General features: G+C 34.8%; 1 protein-coding gene across 1 annotated transcript in view; it reads right to left on the reverse strand.

Moving 5' to 3' along the window:
- Positions 1-974: 974 nt before the first annotated feature.
- LOC145685395 (serine protease 30-like) overlaps positions 975-24,424 on the reverse strand; it is a 106,007-nt gene continuing 82,557 nt past the window's right edge. Inside the window, exon 6 of the mRNA XM_081757790.1 lies at positions 975-1,090. Coding sequence (XP_081613916.1) covers positions 975-1,090 — 116 coding nt within the window. The remainder of the gene's footprint in view (positions 1,091-24,424) is intronic.

Here is a 24,424-nt window from a genome sequence, read left to right on the forward strand (position 1 = left end):
ACAGGCAAGCGGTACTTTCATATTTGGTTCAATATGCTTTTGCGTATATTGTATATGAAGCTATCTCTTTAATATTCTGTAACCCCCCCCATATATATAATCTCAAAGATTACTAATTTCTGAAGCTCTCCCACTAATGATACAACAAAAGTTGGCATGCATTTAGTTTAAATACTTGGACGAACGTAATAGAAAGGGCACGTCTGTTGAAATTGTTATATGAGGTGCAATGGATTGTGATTGAACGGCACAAGAGTACGTTCATAGTTTTCATTCGTAAATGTGGTTGCCTCAAACAGAGGAAGCTTGTTTGTTAGGTGTCATTGCATTGAATTGCTTAAAACTGCTTATTCCCCTTTTCCAGTTTACTTGAAAGTTAAAACTTGTGATATTCCATAATGTTCGCCCTACACGTTTCATTATCTAACTAATTGAGTTTAAAACAATGACTTACTTTGACAAACAAAAGAATGACATACCTTATAGAGAATTTTAAAAAATCGACAAAAATTGTCTACTATTTCAAGTAGTTAAGAGTTTTCTCTCTTCTCTATTTTCACTAGAATTTACTTCCCTAACTGTACAAGAAAATAGAACAGTGACGACATTATAAAAATATTAATTTTCTTACAAATTGGTTTGTATGTTCAAAGAATTCAATCAATGTTTTCGAGTCTATATTGCAAAATATATATCACCGAAAAAAGAAGTCTGATGTGGAGTTATTTACTTGTGAAACATAGAATATACTTGATTTCACTTCTCCTTGATTTACATGTATGTTTTTATTATCGAAACAGTAAGTTAATAAATATATATAAATTTCAAACAGATAAATATATTAGGACCAAAAAATATGTACTGGAATTAAATAAGTAATTGTATTTTCGCTTATGCGAAATAATAGTTTAATATATATTATTTTATTCTTATTTGAAAGTACAAAAATATTTTAATAATATTAATTTTAATCATTACAACTGTTCTAGTTTTCCTGTTTTAGCTTCTATCCAATCTCGATAGTTTGGTAATGTTGTATACACTCCAGGATATGCTTCTTGAGCACAGCTCTTTCCCCAGGAGACTATACCTACAAAATGATAAAGATTTAGAAAGAAATGTACTATCGATTTTCGAAAGCAGTTTTTATATGTGCTTACTTATTACTGCAATTACATTGATATTTTCCTCTTTCATTAATTTTCCATGATCTGATGCAAGATAAATTAACTATGTTGTTGCTATTTACTGATTTAGTTAGCCACAGTAATTAATAAATATGTTCTACTTCAATATCGTTAAAAATACGTATCTATAATAATTATATTCTCCATTTAGGCTCGTACTTAAATGTTTGAAAAGAAACCAATTGCTGGAAGCAGAATACTAATTTCACAAAAGTAAGGCGAAACCAACTCCTAGAAGAAATTGTATCATTTGCAAAGAACGAAATGAATAAGTCTAATTTCATGTATAGAACTTGCAGTGGCGGATGTCCGTATTAGTCGACCTCTTTTCTGATTTGATGTGTGTTGTTTAACGGTAGAGTGATCAGCAGCATTTTTCTTTACTTATAACATAGACACGTAATGTTGCTTAGTGCATGTATTGTGATGGTAACGCAGCATTGTTCCTGTTCATGTCCCGACTCCCACACAGCAAGGAATATTTCCTCAAGCAAAAGAAAACAAATATTTTCCTTGGTTTCCAAAACGTTTTCCTTCTCTTGAGATGCTGGTTTCCCAAATGTCATACGAATATTTCCCGAAAATATTAAAAAAAAAAAAATGTTTGGAAAACATTTTAGAAATTACCGAAAGTACATTTTGAGAATGCTCGCCGGAAAGTAAATTCAGGATAATATTCACAAACTGTATTAGAAATATTGTATTGGATGTAATGAAATATGTTTTCACTATTGAGAAGGAAAATATCTTCGAAATGATATTAAAATGTTCTCCGTATATAATATGGAAAACAATGAAACAAAAAAATGTTTTCCAATATGATATTTGCAATATTTTCTATTTTTACGAGAAAATATATAGAATATATATTTTAAGAAAACGTTTAGAATATTTTAAAAATAAATTATTTCGCAATATAAGAAATATTTTTCAGAAATATTTTTAAAAAGTTTACTTATTTTTACGAAAGTACAGGGTGAGCACAGAAACAGTCCAAAGTTTCAAATTAGCGTAAATTTAATATGCGAAGGAATATTTTGCTGAAATTTTGAACAGTGATACATAAACTCAAAACGTTTTTGTAGCAATAATTGAAAACACAAACACTCGATGTGCGCGCCACCTGTAACGCGGGAAATATCGAGGCGGTAATCTAGCTCCAATCACACGTTGTGAATAATATCCGGTGTGATGGAGTTGACAGCATCACTGATGCGTTCTTGGAGATCGTTCAGAGTTGCGGGTAGTAGAGGTGCATACACTTTGTCCTTCACAAATCTCCACAGAAAGAAGTCAAAACAGTGAGGTCAGGTGATCTTGGAGGCAACTTGCAAAGAACTTGATCATTGACTCCAGAGCGCCCTATCCATCGGTTTGGGAGGTTCTAGTTTAGAAACCTGCGTAAAGCACGATGCCAGTGTGGCGGCGCTCCATCTTGTTGTAGAACGAAGTCGTCTACCTCTGCATTACTAAGGTGCAGAATCAACAAGTTACGTAGCAATGCTAAGTAACTTTCACCTGTAATTGAATAATTTTCGTACAATATTTTAGTATTATTTCCAGAATATTTTATCGAATTTTCAATATAAAACTTTAAAACAGGAAAAAGAAAACATATTGAAAATGAATAGAAAATGTTTTTTGTTGTCTTTTGGAAAATGTTTTGTGTGTTTAGAGAAAAACATTTTCTGATATATTATAGAAATATTTTTATATTGTTTTCAGAATATACTTTTTCGTTACTATAGAAAACATATTCCTTGTTATATCTGAGAAGTATTCCAAATATTTATGCTTTTTAAAAAATGTTTGGCAAACATTTTGTAAAGTACAGGAAGTACATATTTAGTACGTTAGCAGGAAAATAATGTGAGCAAAATTTTCACAAATTGTACTGGAAATATTGGGCGTTACGCAGAGACGTTCTGAAGCGTAATTAGTGCCATACTAAAGAGTTCGACTAACATATGATTCCTGTAGTAGTCAGGCTTTTAGTAGGACGCTAATTATACGACAATATGCCTCTGCATAAGGTTTATTGTGTTAAATGTAATGTAATATGTTTTCAATGTTGACAGAGAAAATGTTTTCGAAGTAATACTAAAAATGTCTTACGCACATGATAAAAAAGACAGAATAGGAAATGTTTTCGATATATTTCACAAACGTTTTCCAACATTTTATTTGAAATCGTTTTTATTGCTACGAGAGAACATATGAAATATAATTTTTAAAATGTTTCGAATATTTTAAAAATAAATTCGTACGTAATGTAGGAAATATTTTTAAAACGCCTATTCATTTTGTATGGAAATGTTTTTGTTACCTCCTATCGTAACTTAAATGAAATATTTTCATACAATATTTTAGAATTATTTCCAGAATGTTTTATTGAATGTTGAATTTAAAATTTTAAAACAGATATTAAAAATGAATAGAAACTGTTTACCATCGTGATTATGAAATATAGTTTGCGCTTTTAGCTATTAATATTTTCTGAAATATTAAAGAAATATTTTGACAATATTCTCATAATATATTCTTCAGTTTCAATAAAAGTACAGATTTCCTAAAATGAATTTTACCGGAATTATTTCTGAAACAGTTTACTAACTTAAAGTATTGCATATCCTTAGACAGTGGTCGAAGTGAGACGGTAAGTGGTGGTATGCCATACCGCCTGTGGTTTTTCAGTGATGAAGACATACCGCCTCTGGTATTTCAATGATCAAGATATACCGTCACTGGAGAGTAGATTTTTTAATAAATCCATTTATATACACAGTAACTGACGAACAGCTTTGCACGTAAAGAGATTTTCCTAAGTTAACAGCACCAAAATTTTTGCTATATTTTCCCTACCTTTTGTTTCTCAAATCACATATCTTCAAAAAAGTTCATCTAGTTATATATTTTAACTAGCTTTTGACTAGCTGGGGGCTCCACCCCCAGACTCCGCTTTTTGCTCGGAATGCGGCCTCGCACCTCTTGTGTATCAGCCTTTGCATCAACAGTGAATTTCGTATATTTACTGTTCATAGTCCCTGAATGTGCCCAGCTGGGGGCTTTGCACCCACACCCCCGCTCGCTTACACTCCCGCTCGGCCTATGGCCTCGCACCTCTTGAAACCACAATTCTACCGAACTTCAAGTTTCTTTTCCTATTTGAATTATATAAAAGATAAGATTTTGTATCCGAAGAAAACGACCAATTAAATAACATGGTCATTTCTTCATCCTCTTTTAAATCTCTTAAAAAATAAAAATATGCACTTTTCGCAATTTTCCTGTCAGTTAGTTCCGGAAGTCCTCAATCACGCCAAGTTTCATAATTCTCATCCTGCCGGAAGTGCCTCAACATTTTGGGGTGTAGAAAACGTCCCATATAAAAAACATGGGAAATATTTTACAGTTCCCCATAAAACCACTCTAAAGTTGGAAAATTTCCTTTTTAGTGATTTACTTAGATAACGCTAAGAAAAACATGCAAGCATACAGCATTTCAAGTTTGTATTCCAATTCCAAGTTCCTAAATTATCGAATTTTACATCCAAAAAAGGCTCATTTAAATAACATGGAGATATTTTTCATCTCCTTTTTAGACGCCCTAAAAATTAAAACATATTCACTTTTGGCAATTGTTCTGTCTGAAAAGCGACGATTATGTCAAATTTAATCATTGTAGCCCTACAGGAAGTGCCCAATAATTTTGGGATGTAAAAGGTGTTCCATATAATTAACATGGGAAAGATTTTTCAGTTTCCCATTAAAATACTCCAAAGTTGGAAAATTTTAGTTTTGGTAATCTAGTTCGGTAATGCTAACGAAAACAAACAAAAATACCGAATTTCAAGTTTTTATTCCAATACCAAGTGTCTGAAACATATGATTATGTGTAAAAAAAAGACCCATTTAAATAACACGGGGAAATTCTTCATCCCCCTTTAGACCCCCTAAAAATTAAAAATATTAACGTTTGGCAATTTTCCTGTCGGTTAGTCTCGAAAAGTTACAATCATGCAAAATTTCAACTTTCCACGTCAACCGGAAATACCTCTTTCATTTATATAAGTTCATGTAGTTCGGGTTTGTCGGCTGTGGGGGTAAGTCTTCCGGGAGTTTAGAATACACCTTAGTCGAGTGGGGGATCCGGGAGCTTGCTCGCAGCAAATTGTTAATATAACAACTCAGTTTCTGAGCATTTTCGTGTATAATTCTCTATAATACAACATAAGGAGTTTCTTTTTCAGAACGTGATTGGCGAAGGATCAAAGTCTCTCAATATCCGCCCCTATAACTAAGAAGCTGTCCGCTGGCTTTCAGCCATTATGTAAATAGCAGTGCAATCGTTCAGGCAACATACCGCCATTGTATTTCAACAATTAGGTAGACGGTATGTCGAGTTAAAATCGTGATAAAACATACCGTTTTTGCTTTTTTTCCACTATTTTGGAGATTTTTTTAATGTTTTCTATCAGAATACACACACACACACACACACACACACACACACACATATATATATATATATATATATATATCCTGCACGAGTAGGCGTTTCGGGTAGGACATTCGTTGAAACAAATGTATTGAAACGTAAAGTGAGTTGAATGGAATTTATATGGAAGTAAAAAAATGAGTCAACAGGCGGTCAATATGAGCGCATTTTTCGACTAGGGAGAATGGCGGAACAATAGTGGTAAAGGAGTTGGCCAGCGACCGACTGCTGCAAAAGCTAATAGACGCGACGTTCTGGGGATGTCCCACTATAGCCTATTTACATCTCAATGGGACACATCCCTGTGAGATGTCCCTGGTAGGGGAAAGGAGGGTAAGTTGACGAGGTGTTTAAGATGACGAATTGTCAATTTCAGAATCCTGAAGTGATATGGCAACACAGCCTTCATGCGGTTCGGAAGGCACTAGTGCCACACGTGTTGGGAGATAGAAACTATTCCAATCGGCCGTGTTCCAGTTGACCAGGAGTGGTTTGACTGTTTGCACGTCGGTTCGTTGTAAGATTCCGGTGTCAGAAAATAACGTCTGAAGCTATTGTGGTAAGTCCCCAGGATATGATTTCTGTTTTTTCGAAACAATGTAGTATATTAATTACATCAATAGCTCAATGTAACTCAGAAATAACTTGATGACAGATTTGTCTCTTTTGCAATAAAAAATGGCTGTTTCGTGTAAGATGACGAATCAAATAGGCGGACAAGATGGAGAATTCGTCATCTTGCCCGAGCTGCGTGAGCCTAACAAGGGAGCAATTTGGAAGAATAGTTTATGACTATGTTGAGACTATGAAGATTCCTCACCGATTGAACCAAGAAAAGAGGGCCAGCAAGGACTTCATCAAGACCTTTATGAATAAATTTCATTACTCTCTGCGAAAAGCGGAACTACATCTGCAGGGAGGCTAACTGTTTTCAATAAAACAAAGGTTGAATCATTCTTTAATGTCTATAAAGATGGTTTAAATGAGAAACACTTTGAATCTCATCAGATTTTTAACATGGATGAAACGGGCTGTTCAACTGTACCCAGGAAAACCCCAAACGTATTAAGGTCAAAAGGAAATCGAAGAGTAAATAAAGTTTCTTCTGCTGAAAGAGGTGTGAATGTAAGTGTAGGTTGTCGTTTTAGTGCTGTTGGCAACTACTTCTCACCATTCTTTATTTTCCCCAAGGTGCGTATGCAGGAACACTTTTTGAACAATGCTCCTCCTGGCTCTGCTGGTATCTGGAATGAGTCCCATCCCATATTACCTTACAGGCAGTTTACGTGTGCAGAGAAAATCATATTAGCCTCTTAGGATTTCCTCCGCACACAAGCCACCGGATGCAGCCTTTGGATGTTGCTCTGTATGGTTCATTGAAAACTGCATATAGCCGTGCTTGTTATGACTACTTGATGGCTCCTCCAGGTGAGAGAATCAGCATAAAGAATGTTGCTGCCATTCAATGTGGCGTGGCATATAGTAGGGTGGCCACGATCAGTCACGCAGTAAAGGGTTTCCGTGCTACAGGGTTAGTGCCATTAAATTTTCAGATTTTCAGTGATTCTGATTTCGAGCCATCATTGACAACCGAAAACCAATATGTTCCTGAAGTTACAGCGACCGCAGCAACTGAAATAAATGCCACGGAACATTCAACAACTACAATGTCTAACTCAGCATATGCATCATCTGTATCAGTACCTAAACCTTCTATTCCAAAATTGTCTCCTTCCTTTGTGCAATCTAACCAAATACAATCTGAACCTGCATCAACACTTGCAGAACCCGATTCTTCCATTTTTGAACCCGGACCATCTCATGCAGACCCTGGACCTCAAATGTGAAATCATACAATGGTCTACCCCTTCTTCCTAAAGCAGTTAATGAAGGAAGGAAACAGCGAAAGAAGCTGCCTTCGTTGCTTATCACCAGCAGTCCTGTCAAAAGAACTCTGGAAGAAAGGAAAGCCGGGAAATAAGCGAAAAAGAAGACAAAAGAAGATACACGTACCCAGAAAAAAGGAACACGGAAACGAAAAGACAAATCTCCGTAGTATACAAAGAAGACATGCATTCAGTCGACTCCTCTGACTCTTCTATATCAGTGACTTATATGGACGAAGACGACGATTCCGATGTTTTGGGGGAAGAAGTGTGTGTAGTATGTAATAAATATGGTAAAAGTGAAACGTGGTTCGCTTGTAATATGTGTCAGAATTGAGCCCATGTTGTTAGTACTGAATTGTCTGTAACAGAAGCAAAATTCAAAGCATACATCTGTGACTTTTGTCCTTGAAATCACATTGCGCTTGTGTTCATATTCTTCTATTCATGTTATTATTTGTGTATTCTGCAAAATACTGCGTTTGAAATACAATAATCAGTCCAGTTCTGTTCTCGCTTTTTGTCTCGTCATCTTACCCACCTATGGAAGTCATCTTTCCCGCATAGGAGGGTAAGATGACGAAAATGATATGGGGTCAATAAAAGTGAAATATCATCGTAACTTTTGAATTTAAAACCATCAAACAATTAACAGAGTAAAACGAAACTCTAATAATTGCCGTGAACATAAAATCGAAACATTTCATCAACACAAGGCTGACAAAACATGCATAGAAGGTTACTATCGTCAACTTACCCTCCCTTCCCCTACATTACTGACAGGTGAGAAATCTTAAAGTTTTTTTTTTTCAAAATAAGAAATGGCGACGTCTCTGCGATATCCTCAAGAGTACATCATAAATTTTCTCACGAGAATATCGTACTAGCAAATTAGCAATTATTGTACTAATTACAGCAGCATCAAACAAATATATTTCTTAAAAATTTGAAAATAATGTTAACCTGTGTGACATCGCATAGACGTGAGGTTGCAAATTAGCATCGCTACATCAGCCGTCATTTGTTTATCAGAATTACCAGCATTCCCTGCGCGCTACTTGTATTGGAGATGACTAAGAACAAGAAGGGTTCGAGGCAATATTGCGTCTTTATAGGACAGGCCATCACGAACTCCAGTTTATTTTTCGACAAACGTCATTTTCTAGTCCTTGTTACCGTGATACGAAGTTCTACAGAATATGGTCCTGTAAGTCGGAGATACTCTTTCAACACTAATAATAGTGAAGAAGAAAGAAGGAAGCCAACAGACGTAAATTGAAAAGTCGGTAAGTATAACGATCATAAAATAATTTAGGTCAGTTTAACTGTATACGGCTAAAGTGAGTGAGCGCATATATTTTATCCATACAGGAATAGCGAATATTGTGTGGATTAAGTATTGAACATTTTCTGTGAGCTGCTGAACATTTAGAAAAGTATTCTATCTCTTGTCCATATGAGAGTGACTTCTCAATTCGGTACAAATGCCTATATTTTTGTAATTTCTATTTTTATCTTTATACATAAAAATCCGTGCAGGTTTACTTTTGACTAACCATTCGAAATAATAGTTGAAAAAATTGATTCTTTCGTGCAGTTTTACTATACTGATCCATAGTATAAGTAGTAATAGGAGTAGGGGTAGAGGTGGCAGTAGGAGTAGGAACGGATTAGAAGCCCCACAGGGGTTCGTTGGATTCTGTTCTCGATACAAAATGGACAAATTAAAGACTTTCTAAATTTTTCCGTAGCCTACATATTACAATATGTGTATCCGTACAGTAAAACTGCACCGTTGCTTTTACTGATTTCCTTCTTGTCTCCTACATGATTTGCGCTAGCCGACTTGAAATATCTCAGATGGCGTAGATAAAATTCAGAAGGGGCGTCGCAAGTAATTGTCGATAAATTACAATTATTCTTTTATGATTTGCGTTTATATATATAGGGGCCCAGAACCGGATGTATGACATAAAAGCTAGAGTGCAAAAAATATAAGCCAATCTCTACTAGTTGGCCTCTAAAAAGCACCAATGCCATCCAACCGATTCAGCGCAGGGCGAAGATGAGGACCGAGGAAGAGCGAGGAGATGCTTCCAAATGTAAAAGGTGAGTACATTACCATTTTAATGACAGGTTATAATAATTCTGCATGCAGTTTTACCTTTGGCGTGCCACTCGATATAGTTAATGAAGTATTAGAATTATTAGGGTTCACTCGGGCAGACTATTCTACCGGAAACAAAGTGTATTGGTAAAATACGATGTGGAACACTTTTTGTAAAAGAAGCAGAGTGTGAATATAAGTAATTTCTGTCAGCGGATGTCATATTGAAATACATTTTGAATGGTAGTGAATGTATTCTAAGTGTAACTATTTACTGAAGCAGAAGGCGGAATAATACGGGAATACAAACAGGGTAGAAGAAAACGGCGGGAATTTCCGGTTTATACGTCGATTATGGACATCTGCGATGGATGTAATACTAGCACACTTTTTTTTAAAAAAATGATGTGATAAAGAGAGTAGGATCATAAAGTTTCTGCAGTCATGGTGTGATGAAGAGTTAAATCATGTGTGTAAAGTGTGGAAAAGAAGTGGTAAAAATTAAGGACAGAAGCAATAACCATACATTCACTATTTTTCTGTCGTAAAAGTAAGAAGGGAAGACAGTCTAACATTCGTGCATCAGTTTTTTGAGGATTGAAATTAGGTAGTTTTTTTGTAGATAAGAATTATTACAGATATTTTATGTGCTTTTCTACAATTCTCGTTTATGCGTATATCCCCCGTCGCTGATGTGCCTACTCCCTACAGACGCACCTTCACGCTCCGCTCGGGCTCACCTGCTGCGCTGCTGCCTTGCCTCGGGTAGATATCATTCGTGCTTTTTAGTTAGTTCATGGTTTATGCACTGCAGTCTTTCTCGAGCTCTTCGTTTAGTGGATTTTGTGCAGAATGAGACCGGAAAGTGCAAGAAATGTGTCCAAATTTGGTAGAATCATTTTCGCCAGTAATGTTTAATTCTACCTACAGGTTTACTTTGGCGTGCCACTCGAAATAGTTGCTGGAAAAGTATAATTCTGTCACAAATTTTCTTCTCATTATCTGTTCAATGATTTGCGCTAGGCGCCATGTAAATATTTCACCTGGCATAGATAAAATTCAAGGGGTCCATCAGAAGAGATCGCCGTAAGTCTACAAGTATTCTTTTAAAATTTGCGTTTCTTTATGAAGTCCGTATGTATTGCTTAAAACAACATGTGCTAGGTGATCACTAAAAAGCAGCAATGCCATCTAACCGAGTCAGTTCGGCGTGAATGTGGGTTACCCATGAGGAGCGAGGAGAAGCTTCCAAAGTGAAAAGGTGCGTACATTACCGTTTTATTGACGGATTATAATAATTCTGTCTGCAGTTTTACTTTTGACGTGCCACTCGATATAATAATGAAGTATTATAATTATTTTGGTTACCTCGAGCAGACGTTTCTACCGAAAACAAAATAGGGTAAAAGTAAACGTCGGGAATATCCGGTTCATAAATTTGTTATGAACATCTGCGATGAATGTAATATTTAAAAAAAAATAAATTGTGTGATAATAGAGAGAAGGATTGTAAAATTTCTGCAGAGTCATGGTACGATGAAGCGTAAAATCAAATGAAGGGCAAGGGGAAAGACAAGGAATGTCCATTTGTGTGGTTCAACGTGTGCTTTGTACTATCTCTTTGTGACTCTTCGTACTATTTGACAGTATATGCTATGCATGAGTAGATGTAGAAATGTTCTTGTAAGAAGGGGCTAAGAATTTGACAATCCCTATTCATTTCGTACGCAGTTTCAATATTGAAACGCCGTTTTCTCGAAAATGAAATTTTGTGATATTCCTTCCTTTTACCCTTACCCTTCAAATGTGGAAAGTGTGGGAAAGAAGCAAAAATTAAGAACAGACGCAATAACCTGCATGCACTATTTTCTGTCGTTAAGGTAAGAAAGGAAGACAGTTTAACACTCGTGTATCAGCTGTGAGTTTTTTTTAAGGATTGCAATTAGATGTTTTTGAGGATAGGAATTGTTACAGATATTTTAAGTGTTTTTCCACATCGTCGTGTATCCGTATACCCCCCGTCGCTGACGTGTCTGCTTCCTGCGGACACACCTCCTTGCTGTCTCTCGGGCCCCCCTGGTGCACTTCTCCCTTGACTCGGTTAGATAGCATTCGTGGTTTTCAGCTCGCTCGTGGTTTATGCACTGTAGTCTTTAGTGCTCCTCATTTAGTGAATGTTGTGCAAAAAGAAACCGAAAATGCGAGAAATGTGTCAAAATTTGGTAGAATCGTTTGCCTGTAGATCTTCCAAAATGTGGTGCGCCAAAAGTAAACCAGCACCCGCAATTCAAAGTTTTTAGCGACGACTGACCAAACCTCACACAGGCCAAACCGCTTAAGTTAAAAAGTTGAAATTTGCAGAATACATATGATTTGTGACGTATGGTACCGCTATGAAAGGAATTCTACAGTAAAGCGGGAATAAGCGGTGGAAAGTGCTTTAATAATGTGGCATTATCTCTGAATTTTTTAATGATAACAAGAAATTCAAGGTAATACCGGTGTTTATTGGTTCCAGGAGAGCAATTAGTAAAAGTGCTAAAAAAAATTGAAAGAATTTAATGTGGCTAATTTTATTGTCAAGCGTATTGATGTACTTGCTCTGAAATCAAGTATTGAAATTCTTAATGCGCATTTAGATTATACCTAGTAGTTTTATTAGTTTACAAACAAGGATGATTTAGAAATTTTTAATGTAGTGTTGAGAAGATTGTTATATATAACAAAATCAAAGGCTTTTAGTGAGTTTACGTATTTTACTAATTGGTTTACATTATATTTATGTTATTTACATTATGTTTATTTAATGACTTTTAATACTAGAAATGTTGGTTGGATAATTTTATTATGTTACTTGTTGTAACAATGGTGTTGTTGCTGTATATAAATGTTTGGAAAAAATTATTACAATTTTAGATAGTTCTTTTCTATTGGTATTATTTATGCTTTATCTTTCATAACTTGGTCTGTGGTGTACTTGATAATGCTTTTAGCTTTTGACTTCTCTGTTTTCCTATTATTGGATTATTAAAACTTTGTATTTTATTGAGGGTTACACAACTATGAGTATTAAAAGGTTGTATCATATGTGTTGTAATAGAAGTAACAATCAGAACGAAGGTAGTAAGAGAGAGAAGGGGAACTGAATAGAGTTATACATACACCTATTACTATACAAATTTCTTTTACGAAGTACCATTGCATTTTACTATTGTTTTTATAATGTATATATATATCTCATGTGTGTTAGTGTAAATGAATGTATTGGTTTTTAAAACTGAATAAAGATAAGAGGGGGTCAAAGTAGTTCCTAAGATGCTTAAATTTTTACCAGCTGTGGGAATACCCCTTTGGGCCTTTATGTTAGATATTTCAAGATTTATTTGTACTAGTCATTTAAAATAATTAGCCACATATTTAAGTTTCTTTTACATAGAACCTAGAATGGAAGAAAAGAGGCGGGACAGGGAAAGAGGTGCGAAGTATTTTAATAAGATGGCCATATCTCTGAATCCCTTAAGCTTAGAAACTTGATCGTTTGTATTTAGGTTCCTAATTTAAAATAATTTGAACGTGTTGCAGTGTTTTTTAATATTTTAGTAAAAATCGGAAGAAAAGAGGGGAAAAGGAAAAACAGTTTTGGTTTGAAGGTTAGAAATATGGAATTTGGTATTTGGACTTCTCATCTAAAATAATTAGATACGAAATTAAGCGGTCTGTTTTAAATATGTCCTAGAAGGGAAGAAAAGGTTCGCTGATGGTGATGGAGGGAGAAACAAAGTGGGAAAAATAATCAGACACGTGTCCGAGTTTTTGAAACTTCCGTTTATTAGGATGAAAAGGGCTCAATTGTTGTTCTAACACAGTGTAGCGGGTATGTTCAACTAGTTCTAATTGTTACCCTTATGGGCACATGGCCGAATATTTGCTTACAGATTCATAATACCTTACAGGACATACGTTATTCAGATACGTTTATTTTAAACTGCTCACTCAACCTTACCTCAAGTGTTCTTTTGTATTAGCTTAGCAAAAGTGGCCAACACGGGACATTGGCAGAAGAACTACATGCGAAATGAAGTGAAGTGACATATAATTTACTTATTTTGTTTTACTTATGCTGTGTCACTTCAAGTCATATAAGGTGAACTTACTATAACCAGTAGTGCTACGTACCGGTTGAAATATTTCGTTAGAACCGGTTGAAATATTTCGAGTTCTCAGAACCGTTTGTTATACAGTGAGTCCTCTGAATAATGAACACCAATGGGACGCGAAATTATCTCCGCTACAGAGAGGTTACAGAAATTTCTCACAACGGTTAATTGTATGCAGCAGTATACAGTAAATATATTATGTATGAGCGCAAATACGTAAAATTGAATATGAAAATACTCTAGTTATTACGTATTTAAATTACTGGGAGGGTTGAAGGAGAAATACGTATCTGCTAAATAATATTATTGCTGGGGGATGTTAATATATTCGTTAACATACCGCCAATCAACTGATGGAAATATCCAAACATCTTTGGCATATTATTTTTCAATATGGGAGGGGAAAGGGTTTTTCATTTATTTCAAATTCTCAGAACCTTCCCAAAAGATGCGTTCGGGAAAGATGCAAAGTCCAGAGGAAAAACTACTAAATTTGTTACAGAAGGAAAGATCTTTCACATAAAATTATTGTCCATACGATTGTCCCTGCATGAGTGTAACTGCTCATTGAAGGTTTTTTATGGTTTTCACGAGAAGACAGTTTATTGGGCAGAAAAAAGAATTTCAAGTTCAGGTCGAAACTGTTCTGTTTAATGGTTCACTAGGTCTAGACTCAGATACACTTGTGGGTAAAAGACTTGTTTTCAACTATGATATGTCGCATAACCGAGAATAATTCCTGTCCGTTTTGAAGAGGTTATTGTAACGTTTCAAAAGAAAAAAAAAAAGACTCCGCGTCCATATCAGAGTGCCCATAAAAGGGAGGGTTTTGTTTCATAGGAGACCATACATATTTGCTGGGACAAAAAATCTGTCCTATTATAGAGGTGTCCGTTAAGAGAGGTTTTACTGAACTGCGACATAACAGAAAATTGTACCCAGTTATACCAAGGAACAATAAAGTTTACTTGAACTATATTTGTTTTTAGAAATTCTTACGGGAGCTGCGATGACTCACGAGGAAGGTCCATAAACCGTGAGAGTTTAATTTTGATGAAAATTAGTGACAAGATTCAGTTCGAGTTGCTAAGTAACGTAGTAATAGTCACTTGATGCGCAAATGCTTCGTTGAGCTGCTACACCGACGCCATCTTGAAATCCTGTAGGCAATGTCCAAGAATATCCTTTTAGCACAAAAATGAAAAAGCTTTTGATATATCTGACTTCAGTATTGTAAACCAAGGTAAATTATCTATATGTGAGAGTACTTCCAGTGCATGACCGCCATCTTGAAAGGCGCCATATTGAATCGTCGTCAAATATGATAAATGGCAAGGGGGTCATGTGGGGTATCAAATAGCACTGGAATTTACTCCTGAATTCATTTCCGTAACAAAAGTTTAGATATCTGTTTTCACTTCAGAGTTAAGAGCTCTCTCGCTCACAGGAACATACAAAAACTGAGCAAGTAAAATTTGTGATATGAAATGCGGTCGTGCAAACACTTGCATGATTTTAACTAATGCAATAGTAGTTATTTGATCTACAATAGCCACTATACCAATCAGATCTTGAGACTAGTGAGAGATTTCGTTAATTGAATTGAAATGACTGTAGTGAAAAATGGAATAGCAGCACTGAAACAAATTATACCTATTTCAAAATCGCTATATATACTGTATATGAGTCTGTGTGTGTTGTGATTATGCATAGCATTTAAATGCTGTAATATAAGTTAGGTGGAACGGCACATATGGTTTTAAAGAATCTGTCTTGAAGTTATTAGAAAATTAATAGAAAAAATATTAGAAAAGTAATATAAATTATTGCACATAAGCAAATATTAACCTACTAACCTTTTGCTCTTCAATTGTGATGATGGAGATCCAAAACGTAGTGATTAGCACACAGCATCATGGAGCAGTGCAAACACTTAACAAATGCACTTTCGTCACAATCTTCATGACCACAGACACTATTTTCTACTAGTCTTCAGAACATTTGTAAATGAACCAACTATTGCTCCTGTTACGTACCCACATTTCTGCTATGCATATGCAAGCATGTCCTTTAGGACTGGCGCACAAAATTGATGATACACAACAGAATGCATTTTCTTTATGAAAATTCTACCATATTACTTGTACACCGAACAAGTGAACACCTGCTACAATCAGTTATTTATCACATTTTTGATAAGAAAACTAGTCTTGCCCTTATTATAAGCAAGTGTTTTATCGTTAAAGGTGGAAAGATGCAGATATTTAATTATTTTATATTGAAGGGAAAAGGAAGAAAGAGGCTTGTTTTATGGATTGCAACTTGGAATTGAATCTTGTAATAATCTTTACTGCCACATATTCTTAGCAGTTGTGCATGCATTCTCTTATCACTAATAGCAGAACAGACACAAGAAAAGTGAATTCTAAGTTTCCAGGTGTATCTTCTAAGAATTGGCTGTGGGCTGATAATTTAAATCTCCTTCATTGTTCAATGTGGCAGCAATAAATCGATTGTATTTAGAGAAACTGTCAATAAATACATTAAAGTATCTTAAATTGGTAATATCCACGGTAAATTATAGGTCGTCAAATATGAGTATTGGAAAGGAACGCAATATTCTGCAACAATAATGGTCTTTGCGTAAGGTTTCAAGATTGGAGAATAAAACTTAACACACTATAATGGACCACGTAAAATTGCCTAAAAGAGATTTTTGGTTTGATACAATTCAACGTCCCACACGCCTGCTACACTAAAGGAGACGTAGACCTACTGATTATAGTGGAATCCGAACAATTTTGTTCGTTCAACTAATATGTACCAGTTTATATAATTTTTTTAATATATATCCGAACAATCCCTTTGGTATTCTCTGCTTGTCAGTACTATTAGGCATGTGTTTCATCGACCAACAGTCTATTCCATCGCACTTTGAAATAGGTATAACTTGTAGCATGCTGATATTCCATTTTTCACTACAGAAATTTCAATTTAATTAACGATTTCTCTTACTAGTCTCAAGATCTGATTGGTATAGTTGCTATTGTACTGCATTAACTACTGCATTAGTTAAGATCATGCAAGTGCTCGCACGGCCGTGTTTCATGACACAAGTTTAACTCGCACAGTTTTTATATGTTCCTGTGGGTAAGAGGGCTCTTAACTCTGAAGTGAAAACAGATATCTAAATTTTGGTTACGGAAATGAATTCAGGAGTAAATTCCAGTGCTACTTCATACCCCACATGACCCCCTTGCCATTTATCATATTTGACGACGATTCAATATGGCGCCTTTCAAGATGGCGGTCATGCACTGGAAGTACTCTCACATATAGATGATCTACCTTGGTTTACAATACTGAAGTCAGATATATCAAAAGCTTTTTCATTTTTGTGCTAAAAGGGTATTCTTGGACATTCCCTACAGGATTTCAAGATGGCGTCGGTGTAGCAGCTCAACGAAGCATTTGCGCATCGAGTGACTATTACTACGTTACTTAGCAACTTGAACTGAATCTTGTCACAAATTTTCATCAAAATTAAACTCTCACGGTTTATGGACCTTCCTCGTCAGTGGTAGACCGTTCATCATTCCACCATTTCATTCATTTATCATCATCAGTGTCTCACTTAATCTCCATTCATAAGCGTGGGACGTGAAACTAAACGTTTCATTTCATCTCCATTTCCATGCCCAAGTTCCTGCTTCTTGAGTTAAAGATATGTAATATTTTCCATATGTGAACTATATTAAACTAGTGTATTAATATAGGCTGCTGACATATTGGTGCCTACAATTCTCCGAAGAATTTGACATTTATGAAATCTGATAGAACAACTTCGTGTAGGCTTTCCTTCGGAAGTAATTTGGAAAGACATGACTTGTTATTCAATGCATACTGGAGAGTATATCTCATCCTTTTTGAAATTCGCGAGTAATTTCTGTTTTCTGTATTACTACTCTCTGAATACAGCGTGAGTGTAAAGCCAGTTCTTATTTGTAAAAACAAGTATTTCTAAAATAAACAACATATCACAGTTTTATTTCTAAGGAATACATTATTAGGGTGTACTTTTTGGTTATTAAGTTATATTTCAACGTATGCACCCACATTTTCCGCAAACTTCTAAAATGTTTACAGGATTACACGCCAGGCAGCTAGAACTGATGCTAGTTTGTAGGATAATCTAAATTAAAAGTAAGCACTGAATTTACAACCACCCTATATATTGACATCTGAAACCGTTAAATTATTCCTTGTCTTCCTGTAGATTTCATAATAATTTTTATAGATACGTTGCTTTCATCAATTCCTGACTTACAACTGCTTGAAAATTAGTATGTATATTTTCTTTTATTGAAAAAACGAAACGCAGTACAAATACTAACTTTGAGTATGCGAAAATTGCAACTGACTTGGTGACACTATCGTCTAGAATCAATGTAATTTGTTTAAGGGCATTAGATGTATGTTCTAAATTTCCATTACTATTACTTGTGTACTTACTGTGCATTTCGTTACATATCTAAGAAATGAAAAACTTGGAGGTCACAGCTTAGAAGCCATTATAAAAAAGAAGAAAAACATAACAAATGGAGTAGCTGAGCAATTAAGTTGGTACGATGAATGGAAAGAAAGCTTTAACTCATTAATCACAAACACAATAATAGGTAAGGAACTCTCCCTACTGTTCTTTAATCTCACTTCCAGAGTGTAAAAAAATGTAGGACTTGTCGTTTGAAGAGGGATACTCTATGTTTAAACTATTGTAAAAAAGAGTAATCAACCAAACAAACAAACTTTCTGATGCTATTTTTTCGCTTTAAGTATATACTACACTAGACTCTTGCTAATCCGGCTTCTCAGTAATACGGCGCACATCCAACCAAAAACACGTCCACAATGTATTATCCTGCGCATGCGAAACAATGCCTAGTTAAACAATGCTTTTTTACCTATTCGAAACTGTAGTATTCTTTGCAGTTCGGTTGCGTGATAGAGCATGACATCGTCGCGTATCATCATTCCGACAGTTAAAAATTAGGGATATGTTTCATAGTGAGTGATACTACTCAAAGACTAAGTTTTCTTTGAAAATTAATGTATATTTGGAATTAATAAAGTATATCCTCTATGTTTTAAAATTATATCCTTTGATTTAATAAGGTACCGTACACTATATCCCCTATATTTTCAAAATAAATAAAAAACGAGATAAATAAATAAATCAAATAAATGTCAGACATTCAATAAACCGGCACCCATATCTGCCAGGAATGGCCGGATTAGCGAGTCTAGTGTATTGTGCCATGAATACTTGTCGAAACAATCTTTCTGTAAAGTTTACTTCCCAAAGACATGTTATAACGTTTTAAAGACGTTGGGAATCCTTATTTTGGCAAAATGTGCAGTTTTCCCATGTTCAAGTGACAGGTTAAGAGGCCGTGGAAGAGAGACAGCTGAATATGTATATCGGCGATAGAGAGGTGAATATGTATGTAAAACTATCAAAAGGGCGCCAAGCTACAATCTGGCAGTTAATGAGTCCAATTTTGCCAACGTTGCAAGAGTAAGCTACTGCGATTGTCACTAGCAGACACAAGAATATTGATGTGCTCTTTCCGTTAAAAAAAAGTTACTTGTAAATCTTATTCTTACTGAAAAAATGTTTTGTTTGTGTGCAAATTGTAGTATTTCTATGGCATTTGGACGGATAATTTTCAGGTTGTGGATCATTCGCTCACGCCTAAATTAATTTCAGTCTTTTACTGAACTGTTCTGCCCTGTTGGTAGTTTTCTTGACCATTTCATGATTTATTCCTACTTTTGCGATTTCTTGTATTCTTTGCAATGCAACGTTATCAAAATTATTCATTTGTATAAGGCAAAGTAGTATGTATGGCCTGCTCCGTGGGAATGAGGATGGTAGCGGTCGTCATGGCCTCAGTAACTATCTAGGTATTCACCAGGTGAGAATGAGGGAAAAAGAATGGCCAGGCCAAGATTTGAGATGAGATTTGAGGCCTTGGGAATGGGACGCTAGTTCTTCATCAATTGAAATGCTGTCACATGTTTTCAAATAATATTATTTTATTTTTTAAATATTTCTAATATTTTTTTCTATTCTATGCTGCTATTTGAGATTATAATTTGCCTCAGTTATAACATTTTCATTTTTGATTTACGTACTACGACTGAGAGAGTGAACCATAAGTTTAGTTACAGCACAGTGTTTTAAATAAATTAAGTGTATTATGTAATTGAAATATTTATAAGAATCTATACTTTTTAAAAATAAGTGTGTGACTGATTCAACATATTACAACGTCTGTAATTAAGCTACATTCTGAGGTATGTCATTTTAAGCTGTAGCTGTTGTCTTTCTTGTCGTTTAAATTTTTTCAGTGTGTTACGTTTTTGACGCAATATTGTTTTCAGAAGCTGTTACAAGTCCTACGCAAACATTTTAAATATTTTTGTTAGTTTAAGATGTAAAAGTTGATTCTTAATCATTCCCTGTTGTTATTAATTTATTAAGCAGAACCTATTATTTTGTATTTTCTGAAACTGTGCGCCAACACAAGAGAAACGTTACTAACGAGTGCCTAACGAGATTATTGAGAATTGGCTTCAATATGCCAAACAGATGAACAAGAAAATCAGTTAAGAATTTAGCTGCAGTTCCACAGAACTTTATCTGACATTTCGCAGCGTCGAAATTAGAGTTAGATTCGAAATTACAGTCAGTAATCAAAAGTAACATTATAAAGGAGCAAATATGTATTTCTGGTTATTCAGCAATGTGTTTTGTTTCTTGAAACTGACAAAAAGTGACATTTTTTGAAAAGTTCTATTCCCAATGCGCCGTAAACTTGTTGAACTTATTTTCAGCAACATATCTAAATATTGTTGTTTTTTTTATTATTTAATTAAGGTGTCAGCAACAATTTTCTAGAACAAGTGTATAAAAGTTAAAAGGTGAATTTCTGATATTTGAAGAGATTGTCCTTAATGTACAGAAACAAATAATACGAGCAGCATGAAAAAGATGCTGCTGAAGAGAATATAAAGAAATAAACCTAGGATAATGTACATTTATATTTTATTTCACTACTAACCGAGATAAACTGATATATATATATATATATATATATATATATATATATATATATATATATATATATATATATATATAGTGGATAGAGTAATTTTTGACTACATAATGTTCGCTTGCTCTCATAATTTTAAGCATTTTTTTACTCAAAATCTTATTTACAAAGAATGTTTTTGGGTGTTCCACTGCTACAACTGGTGTGTGGCCACGTCGGGTATGTATGTTGGGGTGTCTTATGTAACCTTACGAGGTTCAAACTGTATATTAACGTCATCACAATCATCACCTGCCAGTTTTGAAAGCGGCTATATTGGATTTACTATTTTTAAAATAGGAAAACGATTGCTAAGAATTGTTTCTTGAATTTGATGATTAAACTTCAATCCTTTTCCTATTTGTAAAAAAAGAATAATAATAATAATAATAATAATAATAATAATAATAATAATAATAATAATAATAATAATAACAATAACAATAATAATAATAATAATAATAATAATAATAATAATAATAATAATAATCCAACATAGCCGCTTTTAAAACTGGCAGGTGGCGATTTTGAAGTTTGAACCTCGTAACGTCACATAAGACACCGCAACATACATGCACGGCCTGGCCCATACAAGTAGTAACAGTTCCTCGTGATGAAGACAGAGTGATGCAAAAGCTCCTAAGCAGGTAAAATTCTACAGACGAATCTTATGTTTTCTTCCAACTACTATGTCGCTGCCTGGCCGGCTTGTTTTCAGCCCACTACTTGTTCCTAGAAAGGAGGTGGTATATATACAGAGTGACGCAAAAGTCCGGAGCCCATAGGCCAACTCGGTTACTATTGCAGATATGAAAATAAGGTAAGAATATTTTTAAATTCCAGCGTTTTGTTATGTACTAGTATACCGTCCAAGAAAGAAAATACGTTACCGTGCGTCATGTTGGACTACATGAATGAAAGAATGTGTGGCCTGAAATTTGCTGCACCGAGAAGAATTGAAAGAAGACACGATGAAAGAAAAACATGCGACTTCAGCATCCGCGCCAGTGGCGTAGCAACCACGGGGTTGTGTGAGAGAATAGATACAAAAGACACGAAATTAGCCCTGCATTGCATCTTTCATCGTGTCTTTCCGTTCTCTTTGGTCCAAATAATTTCAAACCACACTTTCTTTCACTCAGTGTTGTCGAACAGTGGGAGCGTTTTACTTTCCGTTACTTTTGGGCGGTATACTGACATTGTAAAAATATTTAGATTTTTTTTCTTTATTCTTGACAAATTATTTTCCGTGTTATTAGTAAATAATTTTAAAATATTCCATACGAAACAATTTAAAAAGCATTCCGTCAACATTGTATAAAAAGTTTTCAGTAATGTTTGGAAATCGTACAGAAAACATTTTTCGAAAACTTTTCTAACGGCATATAAAATATTTCTAAAACGTTTTTGAGTGTATTAAGAGAATATTTTCAGTATTATTTGGAAAATGTTTTCAACAACATACAGAATATATTTCCTTACATGAAGTAGGATACATTTTCTGAAGGAAAATGATGGCACGTTTTAGAAACGTTTTGAAAATATTTCTTCCTGTGTGGGCTGTAACTGTAATACTTGGTGCTAAAGGTAAACATGCAATATTTAGAAATATAAACTAATGTAGTGATCCCCTGTTTCTATTTTCAAATCAAGTGTTATCACGCAAGGAACTTTATTGGAATGCCTCTTATCATTAGGAATTATTATCCGACTGTAAGAATGAAAAGAGAAATTTGACATGAAAGAAGATTCCGTTTGTTCAGGAATTATCCGACAAGAGTGGTAAATTGAAGTTCAAATTAGTAGAATTATCTTTGTCACGCTCATAAATCGATATAAACTATTCTGAGTTTATATCGATTTATGAGCGTGAAAAGATAATTTATAATTTGAATTCAATTTACCATTTTGTCGTAATTCCTGAACAAGGAATCCTCTTCTCATGTAAAAATTAAGACACTTCTAAACGGTAATAATTCCACCCAGCATATTAATTTGGTATGTGAGTAAAGTTATTAATGCTTATGAACGAACACTAGTAGTCTATTCAGTGAAAATGCCCTTGCTCGTACATTGTAGTGACTTGAAATACAAAATTCAGTTAAAACAAGCTACCACATGCATGGTGCATACTCGATTTAAACGATAAAGCTCAATTGCTTCATGACAAGTTCAGCAGGTGAACCACACACTGATATTTCTCAAGAATATTTCTTATCTTTAGCGGTGTAGGAAAATAATTATTTATAAAGGAAGCATACAGTTTTACATCATTCTTTGCTGTGGACTTACAAATCGATGTCATGAACTTTTCCACACTCTTATATGTTTATAGTATTTTTAACTAGTTGATTATTGTCGACATTGTAGTTAAATTGTATGTGATTACAATATATGTCACAATGAAATGTAAATATATGTAAACCATGATTATGTCAAGTATAAATGAATATTTTTATTTTCTATGAATGACCCATAATTGTTTCTTGTGATTGGTTATATTACGCCATTTGCATTTTTGCAAATCTTTGTGATTCAGACAAAGACAATGGATCAACACATGTAACAGACAAGGGACGTATGCGAATTGTGACAGCTATATATTTTTGAAAACTGGTACTCTGACTAATCGTGTATCGCTAATCATCGAGGTGATAGTCACTCAGTGCGAAAATGCCTTGTTTACCCGTTACGTATAATACATATACCAGGCAGTTAATGGGTCAGGCTGTGCCGAGTTATACCCCGAAAACGCCGGAAAAAGGCAGAAAATGAAAAATGGGTGCAGGTAACTTGATGTCTATGGTTGGGGGACATATGACCAAGAACACAGCAGTAGCACCCCCAAAACAAACTTATAACATTTGAAATAGAACGCATATCATTTTATGGCATTAAAATAATTGGATTTAAAAGTGAAAGAAAATAAGCAAACGGCAAATTATCAGTGTTTTCAAATAAGGGAGATATGAGGCTCTAAAGCTGAGAAATTATGGGGCATGTACAAAGAAACGATCAAAAATATACAAGAACAGCAAGACTGTAGAAGGAAAAACTGTAAAGTAGGAAGTAAACCACAGTATGCACAGCATCCAATTACTAACATGCTTCATACAAGACTCTCCCAAAGGAAGGGCAGATGTTAGAGTAGCCATAGAGAGGAAGCCCGATGTGACATAAGACAGAAATGTGAACAGCAAGCCTTCCTTTAGCCCAACCATTCCAATGGTGTGTGAGAGGAATCGATATATCGAGCCGTCCATGATATCTATAAAACGAACTGTTTTGGGATTTCAACACTGGATAAAATCCTGAATGCCTTCCAAACCAGAGGAACGACGGTGCAGCGCCTGAAAAGACTACAGAAAAACTGTGACAAGATAAGAAGATAAGAAACCTGTGACAAAACCTGTGGCACGAAAGATAAGAAACCTG

The sequence above is a fragment of the Thermobia domestica genome, chromosome 5 (genome assembly GCF_964235325.1).
Source record: "Thermobia domestica chromosome 5, izTheDome1.hap1.1, whole genome shotgun sequence".
Taxonomy (NCBI): domain Eukaryota; kingdom Metazoa; phylum Arthropoda; class Insecta; order Zygentoma; family Lepismatidae; genus Thermobia; species Thermobia domestica.